The 19,003-nt window shown below is 33.7% G+C and overlaps 1 protein-coding gene across 1 annotated transcript; it reads left to right on the top strand.

The window, feature by feature from the left end:
- Nucleotides 1–9,710: 9,710 nt before the first annotated feature.
- On the top strand, nt 9,711–16,368 carry LOC119640524 (actin-related protein 2/3 complex subunit 2). Its single transcript, XM_038038610.1, has 8 exons — nt 9,711–10,675; nt 14,302–14,395; nt 14,470–14,569; nt 15,418–15,604; nt 15,680–15,900; nt 15,968–16,059; nt 16,126–16,235; nt 16,293–16,368. The coding sequence occupies exons 1-8, from the start codon at nt 10,602–10,604 to the stop codon at nt 16,318–16,320; spliced, it is 906 nt and encodes a 301-aa protein (XP_037894538.1). The 5' UTR covers nt 9,711–10,601; the 3' UTR covers nt 16,321–16,368.
- Nucleotides 16,369–19,003: the final 2,635 nt, after the last annotated feature.

Genomic DNA, 19,003 nt, shown 5'->3' with positions numbered 1-19,003 from the left:
AGACGTACAAGGGGAGATGAATGCATATTTTTGATACATTTATATAAAAAAGATTATATATTACATTTCAACCAAACCATTTGTTTGAATATATATGGAAAGAGAATATTCTTTTTTTTTTTGAATATTAGATTGTTGGGAAAATCATTTTTCTTTATTTTTTTTGTTGGCGCAAAATAAGAGATCGAGAGGTTTTACGTGACCATGGAATTCAATTTCTTAACGGTCTCGCGAATAGTTATGCAAAGGTTTGGCTCAATTAATGCCTTTGTTTTGTCATTAACTCATTATTAGTTTCAACTGGAAAGATATAATTTTTGTGTTCTATAATAAAAATAAGAAGAACTGTGTTAAACAATGCTGTGGAGAGTATTTAATAGTCGACCTTGTCCGACTATATTGTTTTTACTTGTTTTTTATTAACTTAATAAACGCTTCAGCCAGTCTCGAATATGAAATTTTAAGATTTTTTCTTTGAAATTTCATGTTTTTTGCCACAGTGATCCGACAAGAGTAGATGCAACCTATAAGTCGCAATTTTTGAGAGCTTTTAATCAGATTTCGTACGCGATGCAGATCAGATCACTTTGTCGGCCACTTGCCATATAATGCCTTGTTCTGTCGTTATATATATAAATGAACATATTATCCTACGATTTAATTTAACACACGCTTCTTGTGGTGTAGGGAATATAAATATCTTACATTACTTGCCTAATTTTAAATGTCATTCATCGAATTATGTGCAAAATTCTCAATACTCCCTAGACTAGCTATAATGCAACAGCTACTTGTAGTCGCAAAACCTTTATCTCATCGAATGAGATAGGTTTTAGTCGCAATCACCACCGCTGTCCCGTTACATTTATGCTTTAGCATAAATAATATCCAGCAAAAAATTTATATATTAAAAATCTCTTTAAATTGTTGCTTTATTTTAAGGAATGCCTTTTACTTTGTGCTCTTTTTAGTTTTAGTTCTTCTAAATATTCCTCGGGCACAAGTTATTGCTCAAAATAATGTACGTTCGCTAAAAATAATGTACGTGAACAAAAGGAAAAGAAAGAACAAAATTATGTTCTAGACTATAATGGCTTCCATATGTATTATTCTTCGATATTCTTCACCTAGTGTTACGTATGCCATTTTAGGTTGGCTTCAACGTGTTTGCCTGTCTCTCTGTTACAACCTCAGCTCCGACTTGTATAAAGATACTTCTCTTATATATATCTTACCAACTCGTGTGAACTTATTACCTATTATGTACAATGCTCGCCGTAATATGTGTAAGTATTTGTTTAAGTTCATTTTGGTGCTTGAATTAATTACATAAATTGTTTTTTAAATGGGTAAAAATTCATCGAAAAGCATCCAATCGGGTCATTCTTTGATATTCCTCAGCGCATTTCTATGTTCAATACGTAGGTCACCATTTTCGACATATTTATTTTGGCCCAAGGATGAACCTTATTGTGAATGCAGAATTATTTAAAGTAATTTAGCGAAAAGGAAATTATTGGAAACAACTCTGTGCTCTCTCCATTCTCCACACGGTACTTTTTTATATAAACAATGTAAAAAAAAACAGCTAACGGGTTTATGTTTCATGTATTGACAATGAGATGCATCTGCAATTCACGTAGCTTCCTTGGGAGTCTCGTTGGCGTCTCTAGCTGTTAGCAAATGTAAGCATTAAGAAAGGAAAGGAAGGAATAAAGCTATACACCAACGATGACTGTAGCATCTAATATTATAATAATTATTATAATTTTTTTTGTTTGTACAAAGGCAAAGGATTAGGCCTCTATGTGCTTTAGACCCATAATCCAGTAGCATAAACAGCAGCACATTGGTGATATAAATATGCGATAATGATTATTGAATTTTTGCTGATGAAAACGAGCGTTTCGCACCGCAAACATTCCCACAGGTTTCGGTATGGTACATGTACTGTCGATAATCCGGCAAACGTGTCGGAAAAACGTAAGTATTAGCAATCTGTGTTATGTTATGAGTAAAAAAGTTTAGACAAGAGAAGAATACTTAGAAAGATAAATCAGCTGATTTGATGAAGGCTGTCAGTTGTTTCAAGTGCCTAAGGTTTCCAGCACAAAAAATTTTATATAAATTTTTGTACAGACTGAATATATTGAAAGACTGTCTGAGGATGTCAAATTTCCTGCACTCGAAAATGAGGTGTTCGGCAGACTCGGTAATGTTACATTCTTCACAGCTATCAGTGGAGGAAACTTGGATCATTTAAAATATACCTTGTCATAGGTGTGGTTGCAGATAAGTCTATGAAGTACTTTAAATTCCCATGTTGTGAAATTTCCTCTGGGCAGAAGTGTGGTTGCCAGAAAAGGGATAGATTTTGTAAAGAGCCGGTTAGTTTTTTCTCTAGCTAAAACATGATACTCATCTTTCCATTCTTTCACGATAAGTTTTTTGATTAAAAGGAGAGCTTCGCTGGGGGGCTAGTTTATGGACAAAACCGTACCATCAAACCGAACTTCACGTGCATGGAAGTCAGCTTTTCCATTGATACTAAAACCGCAGTGACCTGGGATCCAAATGATGTGGCATTTTTCGATGCTTAGGTCTTTTAAAAGGTTGTAAATATTGAAGACGTACACGTTGTATGGGTCTTTGTTCTTGATTAAAGTCAGATCCGATTTGATGTCAGAGAAAACTACAAATTTTTTCAGTTTATTTTCAGATGCAAGGAGGATTGCATGTCTGATGGTCAGAAGTTCAATGAACGTGGATTATAGTTCTTGCAGAACTTTGAATTTTCCTAAAAGTAAATTTGGATACTCTTTAATTGAGAAACTAGGAATGTCCGAATTGACAGATCCATCCGTTGCGTAGATTTTGAAGTTATTTTCGACGAAGTAGTTAAGTTTTTGCAGACAAACAATTCGAAGACAAGACCTTGACCGATTTTTTTTTGAATTGGTGATCGAATTAAGTAAGTGTAATTCCACTACGCACTTATCGTGAATAATGCTATTCCAAGAGGGTACTGAGTTAACTTTATTGAAGATGTTACTGAATTTTTTGAAACAGTTAGAGTAACTACTGATGACGTAATTGTGTTTGGAAACAACTTTGCCAAAGAAGGCAGGTTTAAAGATTTTTACCTTGAGAAGTTCTTTTGTTGCAAGAGAAATTCTCTTAGGTACGGGGAGTTCATATGAGATGGAACGTAAAATTGATGTTGGTGTCGAGTGGGACAAACCGGAGTGTTGAAAGGTTTGTATTTTTTTTAATGTATACGCAGGAGCATTGCACGATGTGGAGTATGAATGTTCAATTTTCGATCTAACAATAGATTTGTAAACGTTTAAAGCTTTCCTGGGAGTCCGATGTGAATATTGATAAAAAGTCTGATGACATTTGAGCCTGTGTTGCAATTTTCGAGGCTGTGCCTGTAATGCTCCTGAGAGGTTAAACTTGAATTGATTATTCTGCCCAAGAATTTAATAGAGGAAGATTGACTGATTTTTATACCATTGACTGTGATGTGAAAAATTTTTTTGGGACCCTTAACAAAGCGGATGACTTTTGATTTTTACGGATTGAAAGTTAGATTTAGATCCGTACAATGTCTGTGAAAAAGATTGGCTTTAGACACATACCGGTGGAGATATGTTTTTGATAAGCAAAGAACCTTGACGGGATCTGGTGTGAGCTGTATAGAAAATTTGTCAGTCTTTCTTTGATCATTTGGTTCGCAACTTTCAGAAGTACGGGCAAGAGGGACATGGGTCTGAAATTAGTGAATATTTCAAGATCTTTTCCAGGTTTAGGAATGGGCACTATTTTAATTGTACGCCAAACAATGGCAAATGTGTTTGTCATCCAGCGATCATTTATAGCAGATAGCAGAGTTAGAAGACTTGGCACGGGAAGCATCTTTATCATATCATATTTGATTCCGTCATGGCCCGCTGCTGTGGGTTTTTTTTTCAAATTAAGGACGTGCATGAGTTCATCCAGGGAGAGTGGAGAGATGTTATTCATATGAGGGTTAAGTGAGGAAGCTTGGAAAACATTTGTCGAGGGAACTTGAGCCTTCAACCATTCTAGGTAAAATTTGTTGTTATGATCATCCCAAATGGAGTGCTTGTCTTTCCTTTTGGATGGCCATTTAAAAATTTCCAGAATGTTTTAGTGTTGCCATTTGAGCAAAGCTCTTTGACTACTAGGGCACGGTGACTTGTTTTGGCTTTTCTAACTGATTTTTCCATTCTTTGTGGGATAAATTGAAGCCATCAAAGTTAGAGATATTAGGGTATTTAGAAAATTTTTGTTTAGCAGCTTGTAATTTACGGAATTGTGAAGTGAGCAGTTCGTTCCACCAAGATTTTGGTGAGTAGGAATCGGAGATTTGGATATTTGATTTAGCGTTGTTCATTACTCGTTGAAATGAGCACTGGATGGACTCAGCCTGTGGCTCGAGACATATGTGCATAAGATTGTTTAGGAGTTTTTCCTCGAAATAAAATCATTTATCTTGATTGGTTGCGTTAGTGAAAGGTAGATCCAACGTGCTACCATAACTGTTGGTCGTAGAGTGCACATAGGCTGGGGAACTGTCATTTAGACTGTAGAAATTACTGAATTCCATAATTTCTTGGAAGGCTTTGCCTTTATTGTTTAACACAGAGTCTCCAAAGCAAGGGTGTCTTGCATTAAAACCTCCTGCAATTATGACATTATGGAAGCAATTACCACGGAGGCTATTAATGTCATCCCAGAAAGATTGAATAGGACTGTTAGGTTTGAAGTAGCAAGCAGCAGTAACAATATTAGGTTTTAGGGAAGAAGTTTTGACAATAACAATGTCAACAACTGATTTAAAGGGGATTTGTTTGAAGGAGATGCCTTTCCTAATAAGGATGACAGCACCTCCACAGCCGTCACTTCTACATTTATAAGCGGAGTTGTAATTTGGGATTTTGAGATCGGAAATGTTGTCGTCGGACAGAAAGATTTCACTCAAAATGGCGAAATCAGTTCGGTTGGAATTGATGAAATAATCCAGCGAATTGGCGTTACGCCTGAGGGTTTGTATGTTGTATTGTAAAAAGGAGGTCATTGAGAGATATAAGGACATGGTGAGACCAGCTCAGATGGACCTTGCTTTAAGAGATCAAATTCTAATTTGAGTTTGAGTATTTCTTCTTGTATGGTTTTGAATTTGCTTCGTGATGAGTGGTGGAAAGAGTTTTGAAGATCTTTTCTAAGATCATTTGCATTTCAGTAGATTTGTGATTATTGATGAATGTGTGTCTTTCATCAGAAAGGGGGAGTTTTTTTGCTCGTATGTGTTGCTGCTATGAGTTAAGGGCATTTTGTGAGATGTTCTTTGCATTGGTTTGGGAATACCCGTTTTATTTTTGACAACCGCGTTGAAATTTTTTTTGACTAAAATGTTGTTTGTTTCGAGGGTAGGGTCCTTAATATTGTTGCATGCAGTGCTATCCTTCAATGCTGGGAAATTTTCATCATAGTTATCAAGTAGGTCGTAGGGGTTGTTGGAGAATTTTTCCTTATATTCTCTCGAGAATATGTTTTGCATAGTAAGGATCTTTTTTAAATTTTCTTCTCTCTTTCTTTTAGGACACTCGAGAAAGGTTACATTGTGGTCCGAAGATCCGCAAATCAAACATATAACTGTAAGGCAGGAGTTTTTCGGGCAGGCCGGTGTCTTGTCACAATTTAGGCATCTGCCTTCCCTACTTTTACAGCATTTTGCAATATGACCAAAACGGCCGCATGTTATAGCATATTTTGACAGAGAGGATGAAATAATCAACCGGGATGTTACAGAAATTAAATTTTATAAATTTAGGGATTAGTTTAGCTTTGAAGCCAGTCTTAAGCCTGTTAGTGGGAATAAACATTTTTCTATTGGTAGGGTCCCTTCTATGAAGTCTTGTGATTGACGGGATTTCGATGTCTGAGCTAGCTGACTTAAGGAAGTCCTCTTCCTTGATTGCGGGTGGGATATTTTTAACAATTCCGAATTTTTCGGTAAACATTCTGGGAATATAAGCCTTGCATGACGTGGGGTGGAAATCGTTGTTTAAAATGAAATTGTTTGCATCAGCTGCAGTAGCAGAACAGAGTTTGGCTTTGCCATTGCTGATGGTTTTTATATTACTCAATCCATCCAGTTTAAAGTCTTTGATATGTTCAAAGAAGAATAAGTCAGAGTTGAGACGTTATCACCGTAAAGATTTTGACCTGAAGGGTGAGAGTTCTTTTCTGTTATCGGAATGGTGTTTTTATTGCTATGCTCAGCCCCGCTCTTATTGGGAGAGGAAATTAGTTTGTTGGTAGAAGGAAGGATCAGAGAGTTAGATGGGGTGGTATTGCAATCCACAGACAGGTCCTTTAAGGGTGCAATATCCTTATGAATGATAATTTTGTTCAAATTATTTTTTTGGTTTGACATTTTTCTTTTAAAAGAACCTCCGCAATGCGTAGTTCGAACAACATTTTCGAAATCTTCATCATTGGAAAAATTTTGTTTGTCTCACCCCATTGTGAGGCGGGCGATTTTTAACTTTCGTACTGGATTGTAGGCATAGGAAAAAGATCAACTAACTTTCGGTGAAACAAAAGCGATATGCAAATTAGCAGGTACTGTTTAAGCTGACAGCGACAGGGGTTAATAGGTTTAGAAATTCAGCTAAGATCGCCGCCACTTGATGTCAGTGTAGTCGTGGGATGACAGAGTTGATTTTATTGGGATGATGTTGTATGCAGCAGATGGTGCTGTACTCTTGCGTAGGAGCACAAGGATATCGAGAGTTTTGTTGATTTGTGATGTGCCGCAAAATTGAGGTTAGGAAAAGCAGGTATCGCTGCTCGCACTGTGTAGAAGCGCAAGGATGTTGAGATTGTTGTTGATTTTGTCCAAATATCGCAAATCGACTATGTAACAAGCTCAGTAGTTTTCGAAAAAAAAAGTTTATGCGAGAAAGATTTTTTTCTTTATTTAATTTTAGAAATTTTCACGGAATTTTGGCATCTAATAATAGAGAAATGAATTACTTAGTTATATTCACAAGCACGTATGTACATAGATTGTTACTTCCAATGAATATATATATAATATATCTACAAGCACATACCAGGCGCCAAAACATATGATCGAGCGCCAAAATTCAGCAATAATAAAAACACATACTTTTAATTTAACTAAAACAACCAACAAGGTTGAGTACCATGAATACGCCGGACGGATGCTAAAGTTGCCCCTTTTTTAGCTTTTCTCAATATTTCTATCATTATTCGAATTCGGCACAATAATGCGTCCAAAACACGATTGTACAAAAATCCAAACGTCAGAATAAACAAAAAAGGAATTTTAAGTTAAAAAAACTTTTAAGCAAAAGAAGAACTAATATTTTGTTACCTAAGCAGCAGAAGAAACAACAAAAATTCTTAAGCAAAACTGAAAATAGAAACGCAGTCAAAAAGAGAATACTTACATCCCTCGACAATGTTTAGAAACTTCAAAATTGATGGAAACAGTTACTGCAAATCATAATAAATATATCAATATGTTTGGATGTAAGTGCGCTGATTTCGGCAAAAAAAAAAGGAAAACAACTTTTTAGTAAATTGGAAAATATTGGGGTGCAGTGTGAGCAGTGTGAAATACTAAAAAAGATTGAATTCTGCACTGTGTGCAAAAAATTTCCAATACAAAAATATGCAATTAGAATTAAACTGTAAAATAAATTACAGAAAATCGAAATACTTAAACGAAAAATTTTGGAAAATTCGATAATATTTCAAACATGCAGAAGAGAAAAAAATTTTCATTTATTAATGTTTTCGTTTTCTATTCTGGTGGGATCGATCACCACCCTAGGCAACTTATAAAGCAGAGCAGAGATGCGACGCTATTGGCTGACTGCAGCTGCAGAAAACGCAGCAAAGCACAGACTACATAAGAACTGAACAACATTCTCCGTCAAAGCTTTCTAAATTGAAGAATATGTACCACCAAAGTTCCAAAGTATGAAGGCACTTTGGTTGTGGGTTAATTCATATTTTACGATTGAGTACGCTTTGGTACTAAAAAATTTTGCGAAGTTTATTTTACTCAACCAAATAAACAAGAAAAAATTAAATTGAAATTTTCCATATTTTTCAGATATTTGATGTGGTCGTACTGTCCATCATGAATACGTCTTTTTTTACAATTACCTTAGGTAAAATAAAGTACAAGGAGGAAGTTTCTAATGCGCACAATAGTTTGGTACGTTTGGATTTCATCCAGTTACATCAGTCTCTACCTGAACCCAAAATTATCATCAATGGCTAATAACGATTATGGATCTAAGTTTAATGTAACTGGTCCAATCCATTTTCAAACAAACCAAAAAAAAAACATAATAATAATGAAAATAGTATTACGTTTTAGACCTCCTTTCAGATCATAAACAAGACCATTACGTATATTTTCGAAGAGAATATTCAATGTTTGTAATAATCGAATACCTACGAAACTGGAACCTCCGCTTTTTTGACGCATTATATGCAAAAAGTATGATACCATATTTTTCTCTAGGAAAAAGCTGGAAAAAGGAAAATAATTAATACATAGTTATAAAGCGCTGTTTACTCGAATAGCGAACTGTCGTGTTGATCACCCGATATTAAAATTTCCGCTATACTTCTTAACGATTACTCTCAGATACCGTTGTACTTTTTTCTAAAATACTATATAAATATTTTAGATGATCCAACGATGAACGGTTTTTTGGTTTATTCCAAACGCCACCAAACCAACTCCACTACGAAACATTTTTCTTCCCGAGTTTTTAGGCAATTTTCACTTCTATTAATATCGTTTCAATTTTGCCATCTTTCAACCACAAATGCAATTTTGTAATTTTAATCCCAAAATGTTCTTCAAATTACAGCTGATTATGGTATTGCGCAATCAAATGAATTGTTTACATAGTGAGAATAAATAAATAAATAAATTGAAAATAATTCTGGGTGCGACTAAATTGTTGCGTATAAATTGAAAATAATTCTGGGTGAAAGCGATGGTGATATTGAGGATAATTTATGGCGTGTGTGACTTAGTAACATTACACTGCTGTCAATACATAAAATGCGAAATTTTTCACAAATTAAGTAACCATTTTGAAATAGCAAGAAGCAACGTAAGGGACGACTATATTACTGACTCCATAGCGGGCTATATTTTAGCACCAACTGGCAATAATTTTTCGATCTCATTTAAATGTAAATGCGTTTTAACAGAACACCACACATTAAGCGGAAACTCTAGACCTTTACCAAAAAACTATGAACAAATGAATAGCCTTGTTCTTCTTCTTCTTCACTTGATGACAAAGATTAATAGGTTTCAATGCTAGCGCCGTTTGTTTTGGAGGGTATAATACTTTCCATTCAATTCTAATCAACAGCAATAGATGAATGTACGTATTTGAAATTTTTGTTCATATTTTTTTAATTTTGTTTTACGTCTCTGTTTTGTATTAAATACGATATTTGGCAAAACATTCATTTTTATACAACTCTGTCAGATGTGAGTCAATTTTTATTCAAAGAAAATCATAGACCGAGAAACAGAAGAAAAGTGAGGAGAGTCCGTTTCTAAACCACAAATTTTTTTTCAGTATTTTATTGATAATACAATAAAAAAAGTCCTCTATAATTTACATTAATAATTTATAAGTCAAACTAGTCACGTAATACAGTCAACGAAAACATTATATGTTTAGAAACAAGTGAAATTTTCTAATTAAAAATTACGTCTACTGCAGAGAAAACAAGAAAAGAGGCAAAAAAGCAGAGGAGTACAATGTGCGTATGAATACTTTTTCATATAATGTGTGAAGGTGTGTGGAATCAGCTAGTAAAGTTTCTGTTGATTGCTGCGTGGAAAAAGTGTTGGAATTTCAATTAATACCAAAAAAGCCGACGTACAATTCGCAAAGTATAGCAAACAACAAACTGCAAAAAGAAGTGGGAGCACCAGAAAGAAAAAGCGAATATAGCTGCTTCCGTGTAATAGTCAATAAAATAAGCAGAAAAGAAAAAATAGAAAGAACGTTGCGCTCAAATTTTTGTGATGACAAAATTTATATATTGGTGTGAGAATTTTTATGTTTTTGTGTTGATTCATTAAAGTCAAGTTAAACGTCTTCAAGACCGCAACAACAATCGCAGCTAACGTCAACTAAGGGTGATTAAACTGAGAGAGGGCGGTATTTTATCATCCAGCACTCTCTCTCTCTATCAATTATTTTTTCGCATAATTCTTATAAATTGAAAAGTGGCCATCACATGCTAATTTAAATCCTGCGTTGAGATCCGAAATTCGTAAAAGCTTTTCAACGCGTTTATTTTGATTTCGCTTCAAAGGCGTACGTAACACGCGGTAGCAGATAGATAATCGGAAAATCAGTCATTCCACCACGTTTTCAATTTTTTTTTTCTTTTATAAATATAATTTTCCCAAGTTGTATTTTTGTGTGGGTGGGCGTGCGTGTGTAGGTTACAACGTTTGCTGTGTGAGCTGAAAAACCAAAATAAACATGATTTTGCTGGAAATCAATAATCGCATTGTCGAGGAGACTTTATTGGTTAAATTCCGTAATGCATTGGCCGGGTGAGTACCAAACAAACGCACACACATTCGGTTGTTCTCTTTAAATGCTGGTAGACCTTCGTTAATCATTCATATACTATTTGAGTTATTTATATTTTATGCTCTTATTTTCATTATGATGGGAAAGTTTGTATCGGTACATATATAAAAATACTGTTGTTGTTGCATTTTCTTTCTTTATGTAAGGCCGGGTGTTGGTCTACTTAAATAGTGTTTTTGTGTTCATGATATTTGCCTATATTTTTATGCAATTTTACGTAAAGTTACATTAATCAATTCATGCAGTTTGCATTCCTATATAAGAATTTGTGAAAGCATGTAAAGAATGCCGCCGCTGTAGCGCAAAGGCCCCTTTTTTCACAATTTTTATAGGGGGTAGAGAAGATAAAACAACAAAAGCCTTCATGCAGGTCATTAATTTTATATTTAAGTATAACAAAAAAATATATATTCTTGAAAAACATTTAAAAAATGGCAATACCGCTGTCAATAGAATAGCTGATGCAAGTTTATATCTCAAAAAAAATATATAGTTTTTTCTGCATATTTATAAAACACATGTGCGATTTTTAAAAATTTTAATCTTTGTGTAAATGTTTGCATTAAATTGTGGACTTCCTTCCACATATTTCGCTGAAAAATGTTATTTTAAAGTTATTTTGCAAAATGCGAATCAAAAGTACAAAAGTGGCAAGTGTTTGTTTATGAGTCGTTTTGAAAAACCGTTTCTATATATATGAATCGCAAGACTATAAAACTCATCATCCAAAACTTCCTTAGTCACTAGTTTGGAGATCTCATGGAGGATGTTTCGCGGCCTCTGTCGAAGGGAAAGTTTTCCACACTTGACGTGTGGGGAAATAGCAGAGAAAATGATAGCAAAATTAATGATTCCATAGCCGAATTTATAAACAACTTCAAAAGCTTTATCAAAGGCACTCATTTCTTGGCAGAACCATCCGATCAAGCTATGCTAACGTAATTTTCATTGGAAGTGCTTTTAAATGAGCATAAACACTTTCTAAACAGATCTTCTAATGCCTTAGAGAAGTTGAACAATCTAATAATTATTTTGACGTGTGAATGCATTTTATGTTTAAGAATATAACAATATTGTAAGTACAAGATTCTTTCATCGACCTCAAATTAATTGCCCAACTTTAAAGCTACGGGTTATATAGATCTAGGTCGAGAAGCCGAAGGCCCCCTCTTACTTGTCCTTAAAAAATCCCCAAAAAAAAGCCAATTTAATATTAATCGGCGGTTACATTAGAAATCGATGCAGCTCGTCTTTGAGATTCTACCCTGAAATATAGAACAGCTATTTAGAAAGATTGTGTATATTTATCAGTCGGGACAAACAAACTTTCAGAGAGCCTGTTGCATAAATCATTCGTAATTAAATAAATCTGCCATCATTTATAAATGTCTTTACCCAACATGTTAGAAGTCTGCGATTCGATTATAAGTTTGCTCTCTTTTTTGCTTTTTGTTTTATTTGCCGTAGTTTGGACTTATTTCTCCTTCTATCGAAATTGACCTACTTAGCCATTAACTTCCATATTTAGTTATCTCAATTGTTTTTTAATGCAATTGTTTTCTAAAGTGGTTTTTATTAATACAATAACGTACATTAAAGAAAAAAAATATATATATATACACTTATGTACACATATGAGGAACATGGTATCACTTCTATGCTATGCGTTTGTCTGTGCTTTTGTTTTTGCAAAAATACACTTGTTAATGCCTCCAAAGCACATTTCATATTTCAAGCTTGACAAACAGCTGTGTGCTAAAAGAAAATTTATGCATGCTTCCACGTTTTTAGGTCTTTGTTCCTTGATTGCTGGTAAACATTAAGATAATGTTACGTAATATAATCGTTTTAAGGAGTTAAAAGTGGGATATTTTGAACTTTAAATAAAATATATCTCTCAAATACTCCTAAATTAATCAACAATCGGTAAAAAAAGCTGTTTTATGAAACCACAAGCGTTTATTAAAACAGTAGATAGACGTTGTTGACAAATTGATTTAATTTTGATATCGGTTTGTAGGGAAATTAGAAAATTTCGAAAAGAGAATCTCTTAAGATATGTGCAAAAGTCCTCAACAAAGTGTTCAGTTAATATTTAGCTATCTACAATTTCAGTACTTATCAAGGAACGCCGATGAAAATCAATTTGGGTATATTGGGCATAAGTAATAACTGGCTCCAGCGGGTCGAGATCTGAAAATTTTGGTCCACGTATTAATGGCATTCCCCTTCACTGTCTTTTTCTCTTTATGACTTGTTTTGTTTTTCGAAAATAAAAAAGTTAAATATATGAAATTGAAAAGTAGGAGAACGTCGCAGATAACGAAGAATCCTTTATTAAAAACTGCGACAAAATTGTTAAAAGTGGGAGCAAAATTAACTTTAAATCGAATATTATTGAATGGTGATGGAGCTAAAAGCAGGATGCTTTGAATTTTCAATACTACATTTCTCTCAAACGTTTCTAAATTTATTACAGTGCAATTAAGAAGAAGACGTGTATTTCTACAACAATTATTAAGCACTTTGTACAAAAAGATGCACGAAAACGTAATCAGCCTGCAGGAATTAGATTTTACTTACTTGTTGGAAATCAAAGGTGTTGGCTGACAAAATCTTAATTCTGTTGCGGCGTGTGAAGAACAGTCTAGCAGCGCGAAGTCTAGGTTCACGAATCTTTTTTGACTCTCTATGATCGCCTCAGATATGACTTAAATGCTTTGTAAAAGTGATTCACATATTTCTGGAGTTCCTTGCCAATTATGCGATAAGAAAAAACCAAACTTCGTTTCGTCATTTACGCTCTTATAGAGGCTTTTCCTCATTCTTCGAATTGACGACTTGAAGATTTACATGATGAGGGTTTTGCTAGCGCAACCTTCTCCTTGCTAAATCGTAAGATATTGCTAGGAGTTTCAAGAGCGAAGATAACAACGTGTCTCGGTTATCGACGGCAGATTTTAACAAATTTCACAACGGCTTGCACAAAAGCTGCCAAACATGGTGCGAAACTCATTTTCAAGTACAGCACATTACCGATTTCCAAGACTTTCCGCATCTTTACATTAATTATGAAATGATTTTACACTTAAAACGTGGCCTTTGGAAAATTTGGCGGCGAAATATCCTATGAAAATATGTGCAACAATTTTTGAGCATAAGAAAATTGAAAGAAATTCATTCGCATAAAACCATGTAAACTGAATAAGTCATAGCGTAAACTACGCTTTTGAACGGAAAAAATTAAGAACGTATGAAAAAAGCTGACACATTTTAGTGACAGTTTAATTTATTTTGCTCAATCAATGAATATATTATGAGCACAGTACAGGGAAAACTATAAAAACATTTTATTCATCGTGCATTAGAACTTTACTGGGAAGTTGGTTTCTAATTTTTTTTTTTATTTTTTTATATATATTTTTTTTAATATCTATAACACACTTTGGTTTTGTGAGTATCGAAGGTCGCCTTACCTTATCTAATCTAAGAATTGTGTTAATTTACCTCATTTATTTATAAAAACAATTTTGAATAATAGCCCCTATCAGGTATTATTTCCCAATAATGTTTATTCTCGTTGCAGTTTAAAACCGGAATCAATAGATATAAAAATAGCAGATTTCGATGGTGTGTTATTTCACATTTCCAATATAAATAACGATAAGACTAAAGTTAGAGTAAGTAATGAGTGTTTATGTTACTTCTAAGTTGAATAAGAAAATAAAAAATAATTCTCTGCAATTTTATACAGACCAGCATTTCATTGAAATTTTATCAACAACTACAAGAACACGGTGCCGATGAATTGCTCAAGCGTGAATATGGCAGTTTGCTAACAGACGCGGAAGATGGTTAGTTATCCTTTCAGTTAATCGCCTTTTACGGCGGATGGGTTGAAGAATATTCATTTTGTCACTTTGGAGCAACAATGAGAGGATATATCACATATATCACAATATTTAAATTTGGAAATTGTTTAAGTAATTTGGGCCAAGCCTGTTCATCAATCTTTTGCCTTTTGTTAGATTCTCGAGAGAGATATTTAAAGACTTCTTGCTTCATTTTTCAGTATCAAACAAGAAGGTGTCATTAGTGCGCTGTCCGCAATCCTCATAAAGAGTTGAAAAAATTATTCCAATATTTTATGTAGAATTTTCGCGGGAAAGTCGTACTACTTTCGTAAAGAAAACTATAAATGCTCTTCGCATGCATAACATTTTTTTTATGCGAACTAAATGCTAACGAATGCGAAACGTGACACACGAATAAAAGTGGCAATATTTTTAGTTGATTCTTACTGTCATGTTATACTGTCTCCACCGAGCGATAAATAATTGATTTTAACCTCATATTATAGCTATCCTTGATTTCGATAGCAGTAATCCATGATAACTATAACACGTTGAGCGTTTTTTGCTAAGGATTGGCCAAGTGTGTTCCCCTTTTCAGGCACCAAATACGAACTGCCAAAATGTATGTTTATAAACCGATGGCGAAACAAATTAGTAATACTTGGCTGCGAGCATTTTGCAATTTTAAATGAAATAATGATCTGAAACTAAAAGCGATATCAAAAATTGAATATGTAAAGATATGTATGTGACCGTAATTAACTAGAAATCTTTTATGTTAGTGTGATTATTAAATATTCGTCTCAAATTTGATATATTTTTCGTTAAATAAATTTGTTTTGTTGTAGGTTACAACGTATCCGTACTTATTAATTTGGATAACATACCCAAGGATTGGGAACAAATTGCCAAAAGGATTGGCTTGTTAAAACGTAATTGTTTTGCTTCAGTTTTTGAGAAATATTTTGATTTTCAAGAGCAAGGCGAAGAAGGACAAAAACGTGCTGTTATCAATTATCGTAGCGATGAAACATTGTAAGTTGCTGGTGGCAAAGCAATTTCATAGAAATCAATTAATTTATTTGAATGAATAAAATTGAAATGTTAAAGATATGTGGAGGCTAAATCGGATCGCGTTACAGTGGTTTTTAGTACTATATTTCGGGATGAGGATGATGTTGTTATAGGCAAAGTATTTATGCAGGAATTGAGAGAAGGCCGTCGTGCTTCGCATACTGCACCGCAAGTGCTCTTTTCGCATCGCGAACCACCTTTGGAATTGGCCAATACGGATGCTAAAGTTGGCGATAATATTGGTTATGTTACTTTTGGTAAAACCTTTAAAAAATATAAAATTGCGCGTTTTTTAACGTTTTCTTTTTATTATCAATTTTTCAGTGCTTTTTCCACGTCATACTAATAAAGAAACTAGAGATAATACAATTAATTTAATACATATGTTCCGAGATTATCTACATTACCACATTAAGGTGAATGATTTTAATATTGTAAAAATGTAAAAAATGATCAAGTCGAAAGTTTTTTTTCAATCATAGTGTTCAAAGGCTTACATACACTCTAGAATGCGTGCAAAAACTTCAGATTTCCTAAAGGTACTCAATCGTGCTAGACCAGAACAAAAAATTACCGAAAAAAAGACCATAACGTAAGCTTACTTTTTTTAAAATCATTTTTACGAAACTTTATTTGAAATTTATTATAGGGGGAGAACATTTATACGTAAAGAATGATTTGTCGAGGATGTCTAGTTGTTTTTCTTTAATTATTTTGTATTAATTTGTATTGTGTATTAAATTAATAAAAGACAAAAAAGAAAAGAAAACCCTTAAAAATTGCTAAAATACGGAAAATATTTAATTTCTCGTGCTAAAACTTTCGTCCGATATATCGGTTACACATGAAGCCAAATTTAGGTATTGTCATAAAAGAAGAAAAGTTAAGAAACACTTAAACCTTAACATTTAATTGAAAAGATAAAAAATGGAATTTTAACCTCTCATGCATACATGTAAATGTCTACGTTCTTTGTGGAAAAAGAAAAACTAAAATTTGTAAGTCTTATGAAAATTCGAATAAAAGTATTTATATTTTATAAAACTTTTAGTTCTTTTTTTATTTTATTATATGACGTTTGTAAGAAAAAATTTACTAAAAATAAATTTGTTAAACATATAATTTCAAAATTTTTCTATGCTGCAAATTTAATGAGAATGTAAATCATAAGGACTTGAATGTCTTCGTGAAATAAACGGTAAGTAATTGCGTATGTGAAACGATGACGATTTTTCGAATTTATGCACAGCCCTGCATTGTCTTAATTCTTGAATGCTTTTGGTCACAAAAATATTGACGAGTGTATTTTTTTAAGGCTTCAAATACATAAGAGTATAGAAGAGGGATTGCTTATTTTAAGATGTATTGAATTGGAGCCTGGCAGGATTATTACTAGGACCGTTGCAGCGTTCCTGCAGCAAGTATAAAAAGGTTCCCATCGTTTAAACGACATGTTCGTAATTGACAAATGCTTCATAAATTTTTACGCACTGCTTTGGAGTTGTCAAGCAATCTTTAGACGACACACAATTATCTGGCTTTGCATAGTTGATGAGTTGATTCTAACGTGTATATAATTGCTTACCTTATTATTCTCAGCGAGCCGAAACTATGTTTGCTATTTCTTTCGCAGTAGTCGCACAAATTGGACTTATGAATAAGATATATGTATATAGAAAAGGGAACGCGTATTCGATTTACGTAAATGTCTATCGTTGCAGGCATATATTAAGTCCTAAATATCAAAAAAATCGTGCCCCAAGCACAAAAGCAAAAGTAGTACAAATTTTACTGTTTACTCTCTTATAGTCACGAAAGTCAATACCCAGAATTTGACTATTGTTTGTACAACACGATAAAAGACATCAAAGCAAAATTAAGAGCTACTAAATTGCGAGTGTACCTTATGGTGCCATGCAAAATGAAGTATTAGAGCGTCAAACCAAATCTATGGAAAGTCAAACTAGTTTTAACTGCACCGCTCTCATGGAATTATGGCGGGATAAATTAAAAAAAAAAAGCGGGAACGAGCAAAACAATGCTCTAGGATGCATAATGAAAACTTGTAATGGCTTAAGTGCGATTTCTCTCATTTTTTTCTTTTTTGTAAAATATAGTTCTTAATGGGTTCATTTAATGCGTTCAACGCAAAGCAAGCGGCGCCACAATATTTTCATGTTTTTGCGTAAATGAATAATAGTGAATAATTACAAATATGTAATGTCTATACAATATATTTTTATAAAATTATGGTGATGCGTATAGAAGCAATATTGTGCAATTTATGAGCCATCAAATTGATTGCATATAAATTGTGTAACATATTAAACCTATGATGTATAAAACGTTTTCCAGATGTTTCTAATTTATTAATTATAGTAATGATTTCAATCGTTTTTCTCAACTATATTTCTGTCACTTAAAAATTATTTCAAGAAGCATTCATTGCATGTTTTCAGTAGTTGTAGAATATGATCATATCTGGTTGGTAGCAGAGCAGGTAAAAGTTCTACTAAAACAAAAAATTGCTGCTTCTGAGCTTCCTAATCTTCGAAAACTTGAAAGCACCATTTTACCTGTCCTTCAAAGTTCTCCACCAAACGATCGTAAAATAAAGCAAGAAACTGTTGTTGTTGTGTTATAGATCCAATAGTCTGCAATTGCAAAGTCTACTTCCATTGCTGTTGCAGAGGGTCTTTGCATTGCTCGATAATACTGAAGAAGCTGAGATTTTCTGAGATGTGGTTACGTTATGTGGGATATATCATTTCAAGGGCTTGACACTTCTGTAAGCATAAGGCGCAAGATTTTGTTGAATAACTCAGGATTAAAGCAATTTTTCAAAAATGCTAGCGCAATAATCTGAAATATTACAAACATGTTTTTGCCAAAGTTAATATAAAAAGCACTTTAGAACCTCTGCATGAAGAGTCCTATAGATTGAGTCATAGCAAATACGACATTACTAAAGTTGAGAAGAACGCAAAAAGATAACTGTAAGATAGCCACACTTTCCTTTTCGGAAATTTCAACAGTGCGGTGAAAAACACGGAAACGGATGCAGGCTATTGCCGCGGACGTTGTCCATCTCGCTATAATCCCGCTCACGATCATTTAATGCTACAAAATTTGATATGAAAGTAAGATCATCGCAAAGCTCCGCGTCCTTGTTGTGCACACTTCAAATTAGATGAGCTCGAGATATTGCATGTGGATGAGTAAGACAGTGAGAAATTAAAAATTTCAACATGGAGCGATATGCGAGTGGTAAAATGTGCTTGTTTTTAGGAACTCATCACTTCATTATCGCTATTGGAGTTTAGCAATATACCCTTCGTTAAAAGATGGATAAGATGTGCA

This window comes from Glossina fuscipes, unplaced genomic scaffold (assembly GCF_014805625.2).
Source record: "Glossina fuscipes isolate IAEA_lab_2018 unplaced genomic scaffold, Yale_Gfus_2 121, whole genome shotgun sequence".
In the NCBI taxonomy this organism is placed as follows: Eukaryota; Metazoa; Arthropoda; class Insecta; order Diptera; family Glossinidae; genus Glossina; species Glossina fuscipes.
Note: the sequence above shows the minus strand (reverse complement) of the source record. Positions and strands in the feature narration are given on the sequence as shown.